This window comes from Pleuronectes platessa, chromosome 7, assembly GCF_947347685.1.
Source record: "Pleuronectes platessa chromosome 7, fPlePla1.1, whole genome shotgun sequence".
Taxonomy (NCBI): Eukaryota; Metazoa; Chordata; class Actinopteri; order Pleuronectiformes; family Pleuronectidae; genus Pleuronectes; species Pleuronectes platessa.
Genome location: NC_070632.1, coordinates 28,503,666 through 28,520,203, shown reverse-complemented (window position 1 = coordinate 28,520,203; position 16,538 = coordinate 28,503,666). Strand labels below are relative to the sequence as shown.

At 40.1% G+C, this 16,538-nt stretch overlaps 1 protein-coding gene across 1 annotated transcript in view; it reads right to left on the bottom strand.

Annotated features, from left to right (window-relative positions):
* Window positions 1-16,538, bottom strand: part of LOC128444811 (cytosolic carboxypeptidase 4) — a 193,896-nt gene that overhangs the window by 123,894 nt on the left and 53,464 nt on the right. The window contains exons 8-9 of the mRNA XM_053427466.1: window positions 13,927-14,092; window positions 12,004-12,068 (exon numbers count right to left, since the gene is read on the bottom strand). Of these exons, the coding sequence (XP_053283441.1) occupies window positions 12,004-12,068; window positions 13,927-14,092 (231 nt within the window). The remainder of the gene's footprint in view (window positions 1-12,003; window positions 12,069-13,926; window positions 14,093-16,538) is intronic.

Genomic DNA, 16,538 nt, shown 5'->3' with positions numbered 1-16,538 from the left:
CATACTACACTGAGATGCAGTTGGTGAGGATGCTCTTGATGGTGCAGCGGTAGAAATTCACCAGAATCTGAGGAGACAGGTGGGCCTTCTTCACTCTCCTCAGGAAGAAGAGACGCTGGTGTGATTTCTTGACCAGGGTTGATGTGTTGAGGGTCGAAGAGAGGTCCTCAGAGATGTGGACACCCAGGAACTTGAAGCTGATGACACACTCAACCTCTGTCCCATTGATATGGATGGGGGTGTGTGTGCCACCTTCTTCCTGAAGTCCACAATGAGCTCTTCGGTATTCTTGGTGTTGAGAGCCAGGTTGTTGTCGGCGCACCACTACGCCAGATGCTGGACCTCTTCTCTGTAGGCCGACTCATCATTGTTGCTGATGAGGCCAATCACCGTTGTATCGTCTGCAAACTTGACAATGGTATTAGAACCATGAACAGGTGTGAACAGTCATAGGTGAAGAGGGAGTAGAGGAAATGACTCAGCACACAGCCCTGTGGCACGCCGGTGTTCAGGATGATGGTTGAGGAGGTGTGGTTCTCTAACCTAACAGACTGGGGTCTGTTGGATAGGAAGTCAGTATCCAGTTGCAGAGGGTAATGTTGATGCCTAGGTCACTGAGTTTCGTGATCAGTTTGGAGGGGATGATGGTGTTGAAAGCTGAACAGAAGTCTATTAACAGCATTCTTACATAGGAGTTGTTATTGTCCAGACTAGAAAGTGCGGAGTGAAGTGCTGTGGATATGGCATCCTCCGTATTTCTGTACTGGCAGTAGGCTAATTGGAGGGGGTCCAGTGTGGAAGGTAAACAGGTTTTAAGGTGAGCCAGGACCATCCTCTCGAAGCACTTCATAATGGTTGGGGTGAGTGCGACAGGGCGGAAGTCGTTGAGGCTCGCTGAGAATGAGATGAGAATCTATATATTTCATATTAAACATGATCTGGGAGGATCAGCAGATTCGAATCATCTTTAAAGAATAGATGGCAACACAAAACCTGCTAAGAGCAGTTTTAGGTTGCCGTGTAAGTTGTCATGGCAGCATACCTCAGGTTAAAACTTAACCTCCTTTTGTAGTACTGGTTAACTATTATGATACTCCTGAATTCGTGAAGATGCCTTAAGCCAATGACCTTGCTTCATAGTACAGGCCCCTGGTTTTACCTCATACTCACAAGCACACAAGCTTCTCCCTCAATCAAACATGTCGGGTCGATGGCCAATAGTATTTAAGGAACAGTGAAAATGTCATGGTCTACTGAGATTTGCATGTGTACCTGCTCGGATAAGATGCGCTGTAGAAGGCTAAACAATTAATCAATTACAATTAGTCTGTTAAGACACTTGCAAACCATGTAAGGACATGATGACCTGTAAAAAAAACTCTTAAAAAATAACAACCTGAGTTGAGCTACATCCTGATTCCTATTAATTAACATACATTCATCATATGAATCAACAAACCCACAGATAAAATCATCTGTTAACCACATCCCACAGACATCACCATTTAATTGATGATGAGAAAAACGTGATGAAAAGCACAACATTCAGTTGTAGAGAAATAAAGCAAGTGGACATTGACTTGAAATTATTTTGTCAAACGTATATTCCCAGGTAGAGCCGGGTTTTTTTTTCTGTTTTATGACATTCAGCTCAGCATCTATTTAAACATTTTTGTTGATCCCTAGATTTCATAAATCTTCACTTCATATTCAATCACTATCCAGAGCTTGTGACCATAGATGAATTGACTAATGACAAAAACTTTGCATTTCAGCTCAGCTCCTTCTTCACAACAATTATGTACAATGCCCACATAATTGCTGATGCCTGACCAACCCGACAGCATCTTCCCCTTACTTGTGAAGATAGGCATTCACTTTGGGGAGTGACTCACCCCAACCCTAAAGAGAGCCATCCACCGCTTTGCAGTAGAGAACCATGCCTTCAGCCTCGGTGGCATTGACCCTCATCCAGACAGCTTCACACTTGGCTACAACAGCCCCAGGCCTGTTCGACTCAACAGAACCACATCATCAACAAAAAGCAGGGATGCATTTCTGAAGTTACAAACCGAACGCTCTCCATACAACAACTGTGCATTGAAATTCTGTCCATGAAAATCACAAACAGTACTGGTGACAAAGGGCAAACCTGGAAGAGTCCCACACCCTCTGTGAACATAGACACAGTCATATGCCTTCTCCTTATCTAGAAAACACATCTAGACTGGGTGGTCATATTCCCATGACTCCTGCAGCATGCCACCAATGGTAAAAAACTGGTCTACAGTTCCACAATCTGGAAGGTATCCTCATTGCTCGCCCTGTATCTGAGGTTCAGCAATTGGCCAGAGCCTCCTTTGTAGCAGGGGTTCCCAAACTTTTCAGCCTGTGACCCCCAAAATAACTGTGCCAGAGACTGGCGACCCCCACCGACCCTGGATGTGTTATATAATGTTGCGCACAGCCACGCACACGCACTATTAGGCCTATGCAAACACAGGCATTAATACAACACTAAAGAACAACCGCCATGATATTATTTTATAGCAATTTAAGAAATAGAATATAACCAGAATACTAGGGAAACTCCCTGTATAAACAGCAGGGCTGAGTGAGCATATGCACTATAAAAAAGTGCGCAGGTGATGTCTGTGCGCATATGTGAGCGTCTGTATGCATAACGAGCAGCAGACACCTAATTTTAGCCTAAACATTACTTTCATTTCTTAAACTCAACAATGAGATAGGTGGGCAATATGCATGGAGCAGAGCAAGTCCATTCTCGGCTTTATTTGGAGATCATTCTCCACGTTTAGCTGCGCTCTGTATTTATTCTTTAAGTATGTCAGGGCTGAGAAAGTATTTTCGCACAAGTACGCCAGCCTTGTTAACCAGTCAGCGTCATCCATGCTCAATCAGAAATATGCACACCCCGTCCTGCAGCTCATACAGGTGGCTCAGCACATTTCCCCGCAAGAGCAAGTCTGATATTGAGTGTACGTGTTTTTATGTAGTTGACCATTTTTATAGCATTGTCAAGAATATGTTTGAGTTCTGGTTCAAGTGTTTTGCTTGCAAGAGATTTTCTGTGATAAAACAGTGTGTGGAATTTACGTGAGGCGCCACTTGTAACCTACAGCAGCAGGTTTAATTAACTTTTAGCCGATTGTGTGTGGCTTTTTTGCCTGTGCAATTAAATACGCCACCTCATAAGCTGCAGCTTGGAATGTCTGTTTAGTAAGGACTTTCTTTTGGCCTTGCAACTCTCGTTCGTTCCGCTGGTCCGTGTCATACTAACCTCAAGGGTCAACAAAGAAAAACAAAAAAACTGATGGAAATGTTTTTATTGCATGGTTTTATTCTAATTTCAACTCATATTTATGTATATATTTATACGGCATCTCGCGACCCCCCGTCTGTGTCTCGCGACACTTCGGGGGGTCGGGACACCCACTTTGGGAAACCCTGCTTTGTAGGACCCTGGAGTAAATTTTTCCAGGGAGGTTGAGACGTTTGATCTCTCAAGCACACCGTCCAGTCCCCCCTTTTGGAAATCGGTCAGGTACTGTTACCGACCTCCATGTGAAATAGCAGAGGAATGTCAGCCTCAATAGCCCAACAACCTCCAGAGCCTTCAGTATCTCAGAGCAAATCTCATCCACATCAGGGAAGCTTCTTAATTACCATGGCAACCTTTGCAGGGCTTTTGGTTGAGGCTTCACCCAAGTCTTCCGCTTCCTTGCCTCCACAGAGGACCTGTAGGACCGGTTCAAGAGCACCTTAAATTGCTCCTTCCACAGTTTGATGATGTCCCCAGTCCGGGTCAGCAGTTGGCCTCCCGGCTATCTGACTTTATCCCTTTATCACCTTATACCAACATTTCCAAAGTCAGGCAAGATTTATAAACATATTTAGTGGAGAAACCTAGCATGTACAACGGGAGAAATTATGAGCATTCAAGTCTCTGATACTTACCTATATGTTTGTGTCCTGACATTGGATGTCCTTGCAAGCCAAAGACAAGAATACAAGGCCGCTATGTATGAGGCTTGGATTATACACAACAAACCAGATGATTGTATTAATTATATATATACAATATTGCATGGCAGGCTAGTAATATTTTGTGTTGCTGGCTTGTTAGCTATCATAGTTCAGAGCTTGATGATATACTGTATGGTTATTATATTATTTTTATTCTCAAAAGCACAAGGAATGCAATAATACAATGTACATGTAATTCCCCCCCCCCCATACCCATAAACAGATCACACTGCCTCGATGCAGTAAGTACATTGTCATTTTAATAACTGAAGGATTCTAAGCAAAATAAGTTACCAAATTACAGGAGGTCATATACATATTTTTATGTAAAAGGGGAAAATATATAAAAAATAATAATAATAATAATAAAAAAGAAAACTTTCACAAACAATAATAATGATAATCAATAAAAAATAGAGGAAAACGAAAGTCCAAGGGAAACGTAAAAAAGAGAATCTTCAATTTGTCAAAGTATTATACGATCGGACCCCAAGTGGATTTGAATGTCTCAGGATGACCCCGCAGCGAGAATTTTATTTCTCTAATTTTAAGAAGAACACCAAATCCCTCTACCACATAGAACAATTTGGGGGATGATGTGACTTCCAATCCATTAAGATTATCCTTCATGCCAAAAGGGTTGAGAAAGCAATTATATTTTGTGTTTATTTATTAAAGTTAAGAGTTAAAGAAGTGCAGGCGATGCAGTACCTTGAATTGTAGTAAATTTAACCGTGCAATCCAAAATGAATCGGGTATGCTCATGCCAAGTTCTTTTTCCCAATCCGCTTTGATTTTACCAATGTTAGTCTCAGTAATTGAGTTGATGGTTTGATACATTTGGGATATAAATCCTTTTACCTTTGGTAGGGTGTTCAGAATTTAGAACGCTTAAGAGGTGAATTAGGGAAATTGGAGTTGTAAGATCTGGCAAAATGTTGCACTTGGTAATAGCGAAAAAGATGGGATTGAGGGATATTGTATCGTTCAAATATATCTCCGGAACTTCCAAACAAGCCTTTGATGTTTAATTGACCAATGGTGGAAATGCCATTTTTGAGCCATAGAGAGAATGCACAGTCTAGTCTTGGTGGGGGAAAGAGGTGATTATCATGAATAGGAAAAATAGTTATTTTTTAAGGGGAAAAGACACCAGTAGTGGCCGGCTGACAATTTTTCCCACAAAAAAACAACTAAAACGTCTGCATATGAAATGGGTAGTGTACATGCATGCAAGCCTATGTGCGCCTGCTTCTGGGACCTTCTTTTAATGCCGTGACTTCTTTAACTGATTATCAATTGGTCGTAGCAGGCTTTTGCTTCTACAGGGGTGTCGAAGTAGACGGATTCTTCTTCAAAGGTGACGCGCAGGCAGGCCGGGGGTAACAGTCTGAAGCAGCTCCCCTTTCTGTACAGTTTCTGTTTAATGTCCTTGAAAGCCGCTCGTTTTCTGGCAAGCGTGAACCTCATGTCCTGGTAATCTCTCAAGGTCCCATTGCGGTACTTTAATCAACTCTCCTCCTATCTTAACCACAATAACCTTCTTGACCCTCAACAGACTGGTTGAATGCACTTATTGTAAGTTGCTTTTGATACAAGTGTCAGCTAAATGAAATGTAATGTAATGTAAAACACAGAGGAGGTCTTAAAGGTAGTATAGTCAAATTAGTCTGGAGCCTCTCCATGTGCATCAACCCACTACATCCTCTAACCGGAAGTCTTAAATCCCTGTATATATATATACTGTATTGCTGAATTGAATATGAGTTTCTGTTTCCGTTTTAGTGTAAATCCCTCCCCTATCATTTATTAATATATTTTCCTCACAGAATTCTTAGAACACTAAATTTGGCTGAGAGCAAGTGTTATTTTCAAGCCCTGGTCATGACATTAAAACATATACGTTGGATTAGCCAGTATGATTTATGGTGTCTTATTGACATTTCAGGCTTGGTTCATGCTGCAGCCATGCAGTGGCAATATTATTAGAGCCCGAGCACTGACAGGCACTGACAGACAGTGAGGCTTAACAAAAAGACTGTGCCAGACAGACATACCCTTCCCCATATTCACGACTTGATTGACTAGCTTGGGCGCTATAGCTGTTTTTCCATCTTAGACCAGGGCAAAGCCTACCACCAAAGCTTTATTGCCGAAGGTTCGAGACATGTCACTGCCTTCAGGACCCTTTGGGGTTTATACGAAGGGGTCAGAATACCCTTTGGGTTGTCAAATGCACCAGCAGCCTTCCAAAGAACCATGGAGGAAATGCTTGAGCCGCTGAGGGATGAGTGTTGCATCCCTTATCTCGATGATATCCGAGGTAATTCGAAAAGCATGTGTAGGTGCAGCGCCGCGTACTCCAAGGCCCTACATTGCCACGGGGTTAAGTTGAGGCCAGAAAGGTCTGTGTTATTTTGCAACGAGGTCAGGTACGTTGGTCGGCTGGTGTCTACAAATGGGGTGAGCGTTGATCCAAAAGATGTTGAGGGAGTTCAAGCATTGAAGGAGACAACTCCATGACAGTAGGAGATATTTGGAGGCTGCTAGGTTTCCTTATCTATTACCGAGCATACGTACAAGACTTCTCAGGCATAGCAAGACCACTATATGAGCTGCTCCAAGTAAAAACCCAATTCACTATAACCTAAGCCTGTCAGGGGGAAAACATAGGGCCCTCAACTGCTTTTACGTACCCCAGTAGAATGGCATAATCAACATGCTGTATTTTACAGGTTAGTAGTGGGTGAGAGTCATCGACATTAACTCCTTAAAATTTAGCTTTATCACCAGAAGTGTTAATGAGACATATTGATGTCATTTTGATTGATTTTGACTGTTAAAAACTTTGAAACTCTGCTGGACAGTTAAGCGGGAGACACGCACTCCTAGGTGGGATGTGATCACAATCGCCTGTATAAGTGTTTATATTACCTGCATAGTCTTGCAGGCAGGTAGCTATGTTTGTATATCTTCCAGAGTGAAAGCTGTGTTGTGATTAAGTGGGCATGTCCAGAATTTATTTCTGATGTCACTACAGTTATGTATCACTGTAACCTGCACTACGTGATTATAGTATCCCTGTTCACTTATATATGAGTAATAATGTGTATTAAGATGTTGTTTGAAGTAAGGAGACATAAGATGTACACCAGAAGTGTGAGTTACACTGAGAACACATTCCATTGCAAATAATAGGATTATTGAATGTATGTTTTATACACTTTAAGATGCAGTTATAAACTGAAACAGAGACTGACTGAGAAATGCTTGTATTTGAAATTGTGTTGAATTTGAATAAGATGCAGTCTGGATGATGAACTGAATGCTCCGTGTCTTCATTGCTGCTGCATTCATGCTGTATTTTACAGACATACTTTGTTGCTGTGCAACCAATCCTGGGAACTGTAATACATGTTTATGATGGCGTCGACTTTAAAAGGGTCTATTATTCTGTACCCAGCCTACAGAGAGACTCAGGCTCTCAACCCCAATGATTAAACAGGTTATTACATTACATTAGATATAATGAAGCTTTTATCCAAAGCGACTTACAATAAGTAGTGCAATAACAGGGCCAGTTAAACTCTGGTCTTCAGAAACTGAGAGCATCATCAATCAATCAAATATTATTTGTATAGCCCATATTCAAAAATCCCAATTTGTCTCATAGGCCTTTAACAAGGTGTGACATCCTCTGCCTTTAACCCTCAACAAGAGTAAAGAAAAAAAAAATAATAAAAGCGTAGAAACCTCAGAGAGAGCCACATGTCATCAGCCTGCAGTAAAAACGGCATTTAATCATTTTTTTCAAGCATATACTTACTCGTTGCTCCAACATTAACTGCAACAGCGTCCCAACATGTGTATTCCCCCCCTTACTCTTTTTATCTATACTGCTTGTGTGGCTGTAGTGGATGGGCAGAGGGGGACATTTAATAATGTGATTGGTAAAATTGGGAAAATTAAAACTCCAGGACAACAGAAGAGGAATACAAAGTATGGGATGCATATTTGATAATTTATATCATATAAAATATGTCATTTTTCAGTGTGTTTACTTTCGTGATATGCTCGCGCCAAGCGGAAAAAATAGACCCGACGCCGAAACGATTGCCAATAGATGCACTGAATGAATGTGTGTGTGAATGGGTGAATTTAAAACTGTACGGTAAAGAGCTTTGAGTGGTCATCATCAGACTAGAAAAGCGCTATATAAACACAAAACCATTTACCATTTACATGGACATTTTACATCACCCAGCTGGTCAAGAAAGCACAACAGCAACTGTACTTCCTGAGGAGGCTGAGGAAATTCAGCAAGTCACCAAAGATCCTTAGCAACTTCTACATCTGCATCATTGAGAGCATGTTTACTAGAGATGAGCCGGATACTCGGCTGAAAAGAGTATCCGGTACGGATAAAGCACTTTTGCCGAGCACGAGTATTATACGAGTAATACGAGTCAATATTTTTGCTCGGACCGAATGAAAATCCTCACACAGCGTCACAGCGCTCCTCCCCTTCACACACCGCTCTGCTCACTCACTCACAGAACAGCTCTCTGTCTCTCAGTCACTCAGGTTCGCGGGTCTTTTCCGTTAACGTTTAGGGTTTCTTCAGCTTGAAGTTTGTTTTTATTTCAGTTTGTACTTACTTATTAACCAGTAGAGTTCTGTTAAACGTGGGTTCGTTCAGACGTGGTGCTGGTAGAAAGCGACTCGCGTTGCGTCTCTGCCTGTCGGAGTTGTTTTTTTTTACTTCACGCATTGAGTGTCTGACTACTCTCTAGCGTCTGGCTACTCTCTCTCTCTCTCTCTCTCTCTCTCTCCCTCTCTCTGCCGGTCGTTGGAGTTTTTTTTTTTTTTTTAAACCGTCAGTTAGCTCTAACCAGTTTTATTTTACTTCACGCACTGAGTGTCTGACACTTTCTAGGTAGTAGTGATATAAAACATATTACAAATTAAGCTACACACACACATTATATATTATATATATTATATTATATTACATAAACAACAATTCATAATTGCAACAGCATGTGTTGTATTCATTGTTGCAAAACTTGTTCTGTAAATAGTTCGTTTGCTATTGTGATCAAAATCATTGATCTGAAGCTCAATGCTGATGCTGTCCTGTAATAGTTTTCTAATCAGCAATAAATATAACAATTTCTGATCAACCCATATCAATTGCATGCTTAAAATAACATACTGGTTAAAGCCCCGCCCGTTTCAAGACAACCCGGCCTACTTCCGGGTTAAATCCAACCCACTTCCGGGTTAAATCACACCCACTTCCGGGTTAGGCCCCGCCCACTCCGAGTATGGATACGGATACAGATAATTCATATGGTTAACAGATACAGATACAGATAATGCTGTACTCGCTCATCCCTAATGTTTACCAACTGCATCACCGTGTGGCAGAGAGTGGTAAAGACTACTTTAAGCAGCGGTTCCCAAACTTTGTAGGCCACGCACCTGCTTCTACATCCCGACCAGTTTCACGCACCCCCAATCCCAAACACCTTCCAAAAACAAAAATACGCAGCAGAGTCTATTTATAGCCGCACTAAATGTATCTACTTTAAACATGAACACATGACCACATGATCAGAGCACAGAGCAAAATAATCAAGAGATCGCATCAATGCGGTCTCACATTCGAAGGAAATTGAAACACAGCAACAATGTTTCAATAAATTTCCACAAAGTTAAACAAGCCGTCTCTGTTAAAGAGCAAAGAGGATGGCGAGTACACACGCACAGGCTCAGAGGCAGATTTGCCCATCATGAGAGAACATGGGGGAAAATGCTGTCATATTTTCAGCCGCATTGAAGAAAAAATTGCATCAAATTTAATTTAGAATTAACCATACATAACAGCGGCTACTGAAATTAAATCGTCAGGACATCACTACTCTCTCTGCAGGACATCTACCACCGCAGACTCCACAGAAGAGCCTGCTCCATTGTTAAGTGTGAAATACAGGATGTCCTGGACTACCTCAACACAGATCCTTCACTGTAGGGGAGAGCGGGGTCTAGGCGAGAAATTTACACATTTCCCATTTACACATTTCCCATTAATTCAGGATGTTTCCTAGCAATGGAAATGATCAGAATGTCTTCAGGACAAAGGGCAGTGAAAATATGATTGTTTTAAAAAAAGTGAGAATTCAAGGGGGTAAAGTGATCCACTTACTTTTTCCACTTTAGAACTACCATAACAACACATGTTGTAATAGTTAAAATTCTGACAGCTAGATTGACAACCACACATTCCAAAACTAATATCGGACTAGTAACAGAATCATGGGGATTGGTCAATTAAGCACATTTATAATTATTATGTTTCATGTGATCTCTTGCACACCCTAGCTTACCGGCACATTGTTTCTCTGTCCAATTGGCAGGGACAGGGATATTGTTTTTCTCTGCGTATTCAAATGCCAGTTTCACGGCACTTAACTGGAGCAAGGCCATGGAACTGGTCAGCTAGTTGTTTCAAGTGTTTGGCAAGCTCCTCCTCCATCTCATCTGTGAATATTCTCTTTGCCTCAGCTACTACACCCCAGGCTACTGATTTTACTTCCCCTTTCTCGTTTTTCTTTATGAATCTTTTGAGGGTTGTCTTGTCAATATTTCTATCCCTTCCAGCTTTTCTTAAGGACTTCTTTCCTTGCATGACCTCAGCGACTGTACTCTCCATCTCTGCGAGGGGTATTTGGCCCCAGGTTGTCTTCCTGGTGTAATTTCTTGAAATGATGGATGTTCTACAATGTTTATGACATTAAAAATAAAACATATGTAATGTAATATTACACTAAAATATGTTTAAGACTAAACTTAACGTGTTTTTCATGTCTCACTTCACCCCTAAGCATTTGTCTCACTTTACCCCACAGCCAACATTTTAGAAAAAACAACATCTCTTAGCAATTCAGGCTAATCTTCAGCTAGCATCAATCACATGGTTTTATATGTTGGAAGTTCATCAACATGTATGATATAAGTTTTTCTACCTGAATCAATTTGTTTTGACACAACAGTTGATTAAGTTCACAGCAAGAAAATTTACTTTTACATGCCACTCCTTCATGGCAAGGGGGGATTGGGAGGGGCTTGAAAACATAATGGTCACATGACCACAAATGTGTACCGTTGCCTAGATACAGGGGTTGTCTCACCTTACCTGATGTCTCACATTACCCCTCTCTCCCCTACCTGTGTGATATTGGCGTGACTTTGTGTGGAGTAATAGGTTAATGTATTTCCAGATGCCTTTATGATTATTGCATCACCTGTGATAGTGTAGGGTGTGGGCAGTTCTGGCTTCCTTTAGCAGACACAGTTCTCCTGTCTACTTAACTAGTTAACCTGTTTTGTATGACATTTATTAAATAATGATTTATTGTTAAAGGGGATTTTTTGCTCATAAGTGCCTTCTCGTTGTGATAAATATTCGGTTTCCCTGAAAAATGTTAAGATCTCGATCTCACTTAGTAAAGTGCCTTGAGATAATGTATTTGTTAATTTGGTGCTTTAGAAATAAAATTGAATTGAAAATTGAATTGAACTGAATTTATTCTTCCGAGACAAATAATCCTCAAATGCATGTATCATATGACTGGTACAATGCATCGTAAATTGTTTCTTGTAAAAGGCAATCCACAAATAAATTGTGATAGTATGAGTCGTATGGAGGTGTGCTTTGAGGCGCAGATACAGATTCGAAGATACAAATCACTCTGCATTACTTTCTGGATTGTGTTTAACGATTTATGTAACATTGAAAAGTTTGTGATTAGTTGAGTGTCTTAACTCCAACTCAGTGAACAAGATAACCATGTTTTTAACATTGGATCTCAAGACAGGTCCTGATAATCAAAGTCTCTGAAATTACACACAAATGCATAAACATAAGACATACACACACAGGGACACACTTACATAATCTTTGCTCTCTGCCTGTTGCTTGTCAGCGTCCTCATCGTCACTCTCCTCACTGCTGTTATCTGGTCACAAGAGAAAAACTTAAGTGAAAATGTCAGTGTCCAATATGTGTGTGCATGTTAAAGAGATAGTTCACCCAGAAAAGAAAATTCACTCATTATCTACTCAAAGTCCACCAGAAGTGGCTCAGCTAGTGGATGTTTTTTCGACAGTCCCTGAATGCACCTCGTCGGAGGTTTAGGATTAAAACACAGTGGAAATTACCTTTTTTCTAGTCAAATTTGAGTTTCGGGGCTTGTGGACACTTACATTGTGGATAACAACACACGAGCAGTAACGAGGCATGTAATGATTTTTCTGTTGTTTAATTATATTTGAAGCTTTGGTCACCAATTTCTTTAATTGTATTGCATTCTGCTGCAACTCTGTTTACCTCTGTACTTCTAAAGTGTTTTGTGGACTCAATCACTTTACTATTATCAATATTGGTTGTTTCTAGTGTGATCGTTTTTTTTTTTTTTTCCTTACTCTTGTTGAGGGCTAAGGGAGGATGATGTCACACTTTTAAAGCCCTATGAGACAAATTGGGATTTGGGAATATGGGCTATACAAACAAAATGTTATTGATTGATTGATATGTTCAGAAAAAAGACAAAACAAAAGTTACAAAAGTTAGATACAATATCTAATGATATAGAGTAGCTGCTCTGGATGGCATTGCCCTTGCCTCCAGCAAAATCGCCAGGAATCTGTGACTTATCTTTGTCCCGGATTTGTCCTTTGATTAACATTTATAACAAATTTCAAGTACTGCCATAATAAGGCACATCCCTTTTTTTTTTTAAAGATGCAGATTCAGAAAAATGCATTCTCACATTAGCTTCCTCCAGAATGGATTACTGTAATTCCTTACGACTTATGATTCTTAAAAGACTCTGCAGCTTGTCCAAAATGGTACATCAAGTTTAATGACAAGATCTACGAGAAAAGATTACCTGTATTACTTCACTACATTGACTCCCTGTTAAATTCACTCACCTACAAAGCCCTTATTGATTTAGTGCCCTCATACTTTAAAAACACTAGACCCGTGTCACCCCACTAGAGTACTGCAGTCCTAGGATTCCCGCATAATTTTCATCACTAAAATGTCTAAAAGTACAGTGGAGAGTTCAGCCTTCAGCTATCAAACTCCTCTCCTGTGGAAATCTCTCAGTTTCAATTCAGGATGCAGACCCCCTCTTACGTTTAATAATAGTCTTAAAACCGTCCTTTTTGATAACGCTTAGTTATAGCTGCCTCAGGTCTGTCTTGGACCAGCTCTTTGTTATACTGTAATTGTTGTTGACACATGGAGCATCTCTTTGCTTTCCTCCATATTCATATTCATTCTCTCCTGAAGGCCTTGTTTCATTGCAGATTCAGCTGCAGCTGGAGGCACAATGTGGATCTTGGTGGCAGAGGATTGTGGATTATGATTACTACTAGATTGCTAGATATACAATATCAGTCATTGCTGCTCCCTTGCTGACATTTTCTTTTGTCAAAACTTTAGACATTGATACAATCTTTCCATTTACACACTTTCTTTTCTCATGAATGCAGTAAATATTGTTATTTTGTTGATGTGCTATTTTACATGCAACATCTACTGCAATTATTTCTATCCCTTCCAAATGTCCAGATTAAAGCTCACCTCCTGGTATTTTAGGTAGCAAATCCAGCTGCCTCCATGTTAGTGGATGGGAAATGAACCAAACTAAAAAGTAAAACACACATCAAATAAATGATCCCAAAAGATTAGACAGAGGAGGTTTTCGGTGCTTGTATCAGCATCATTTGACTTAGAGTATGTGTGTTGTGGGCTGTAATGTAAAGCTTTACCCAAAGTTGTGTCGTTACTTTGATTGTTTACAGTACCTGGTAAAATGTCTACATCAGGGACGGTATGCACTCTTCCTGGCAGGAGGAAGGTGTATGCAGACTGATCTGATGTCAGTGGTAGAGGAGTTTTGGGGAGACACTTCCTCATCAACTGCACAGAGGGCTCAATCAGAGACTCCAGACCTTTAGTCAACAAATCTGTCTACAAAGGTAAAAACAAAAAAGTGACATGTTAATAGACTAATCATTTGCTCTAGCTGGACTGTACTGTGTAGTACAAAGGGATAACGATGTACCAATTAAGCTGTACTCTACAAAACTAGTACTGCTATACGCATAATGAGCATACATATGAATATTAAAGGAATAAGACTTTATTTTAGAACATAAGACAGGATGGAGAATACCCCTTGTATGTTTGAAGGTCTACTAAACTAATTATAATGCCAACCACCAGTTGATGTTAGGGACATATCTTCAGATGTTCATCTTGGCGTCATCATGAAGCCTATGTTGATAAAGCCTGTAGTTAGGGCTGGATCAGGTGAGTCTTGAACCATCCCTTAGTTAAGCTGCTATAGGTCTAGACTGCTCAGGGAACTCCCATCAAGCACTGAGCACTTCTCCCCTTCTCATTGTCTCTCTGCCCCCACATACATTTATTTATCTTAATTCACTAAAATGTTTTTTCCTCCCATAGTCTCCCTCTCTCTTTTTCATTGTCTTTGCAGGTAACTCTGACTCCATTATTATTATTAATAATATTAATAATAATGCGTATTAATTAATTATTATATGAACTGTTGCTGCTATTGTTAATAATCAATAACATCTTAACACTGTTATTGTTTCATTATAACTAGTCAGAGCTGATTCCTGGTCTCCCTCTCCGCTCTCTTTCATTTACTGTTATTGATGGAGTTTCATCTTGAAGAGTATGTGGTATAACTTAGCCTTGATCAATTCCAAAGCTTCTCAAAAAGAGCAGTGGAAATCACAGTCTCAACATTTGAGAAAACAGGTGATTGAGTTGTGCTTGTCTGACAAAGAGGTTCTACCTTGTAACCCTGGTGGGCCAGACATGATTTCTTGAATGCTCTCACCGAAAGAACTGGGAATTGAAATGTGCAGCTTCAGTAATGAATAGGACATAGAAGAAACTAAAAGGCAAAAAAAATACTGAGTATGATGCAGAAGTACATTGTTTGTCCACTGAGTATTTATGCATGCAAATATATGTTTATATTGTTGGACCAATTGATTCGAAATTGCCCAAGATTGAGGACTGTGCCGGAAGTGTATGAGTGATGTACAGTGTTAATTTCGTTGACGAAAACTATGACGAAAAATATTCGTTAACGAACTTTTTTCCATGACGAAGATGAGACGAAGACGTAACGAAAACGGATGTTTGAAAATAAAAACGATGACTAAATCTATTTTAACTTTCGTTGACGAGACGAGACGAAAATGTTGGTGGAAATCATTGTATCAGGCCTTCATGAAGTATCAGGAGCGGGCGAGTGAGTGTGTGTGTCTGTGTGTGTGCGTGTGTCTGTGTGTGTGTGTGCCCCAGATATCACACTGGTACCGAGGCTCCGCCCCCCACCCCGCTCACTCGCTCAGAGACACAGTGAGATCAGAGCTCGTTCACGTGGAGCAGCCGCTCAGTGACTGACTGATTCTTAACTATGGAAACAGTGAAAACACAGAGTTTCTCTGGTCTCAGCTGCTCAGAGATCAGCGCAGCAGCTTCTTGATCAGAGCAGAAGCTGCAGTTGGTTTCTACCTAGCTTCAGTATCTGTGTTTGCCTCCAGTCTGACCTGCTCTCACTTTTTGTTTTCAAATTTAAAACTAAATATATATTTTAAGCTATTAGGCTCCAGCTATATGTTTTTATTAATTTCAAAATAGGGTACTTCTTATTTCATACATTTCCCACAAATATTGGGAGGACTCAAATAGCCCTACATAGTTCTGTATTTAATTTATTTCAAAGTAGGCCTACACTTGCCTGTGTATTTTCTTCTCTTCATAAGTGTTCAGTGTTTTCCTTTGTTCTAACAGGTACAAATAGCAATAAAATGTCAAGAGTTTTCTTTATTGTCGTTCTATAATTGCGTAAATGCAACAAACTATAGTTTAGTATAGTATAACTTTATATTAAACTTTATTAGCTTTGTTATCAAACATGTTTTGCTGTTCCAGACAAATTTTATTTGGGGGAAGAGAGGGCAAAATTACTCTTCTGAAAGTAAAGGTTGCCGACCCCTGCTATAGACTTATGCTGTTAGGGATATCTAATGGACAACTTAAGTTCTGCAAACTAGATTATTATGCAGTTTGAGACACAACACAGGGTCCCTGGGCCTGAGAAGGGAAGAAAATGAGTTTAATGTGGCTATTAAATGTGACTAAAACTAGACCAAAATGTAATTTGTTTTCGTCGACTAAAACTAGACTAAAACTAAGAAGGATAAAAATGACTAAATGTGACTAAAACTAAAATGCATTTTCGTCAAAAGACTAAGACTAAAACAAAAAAAGCTGCCTAAATGAACACTGGTGATGTATGATAGGGAAAGTGCTGCACATAGGGGGAAAGCTGTATTGTAAAGCAATTTGAGTGGCGCTTAATAAATACAGC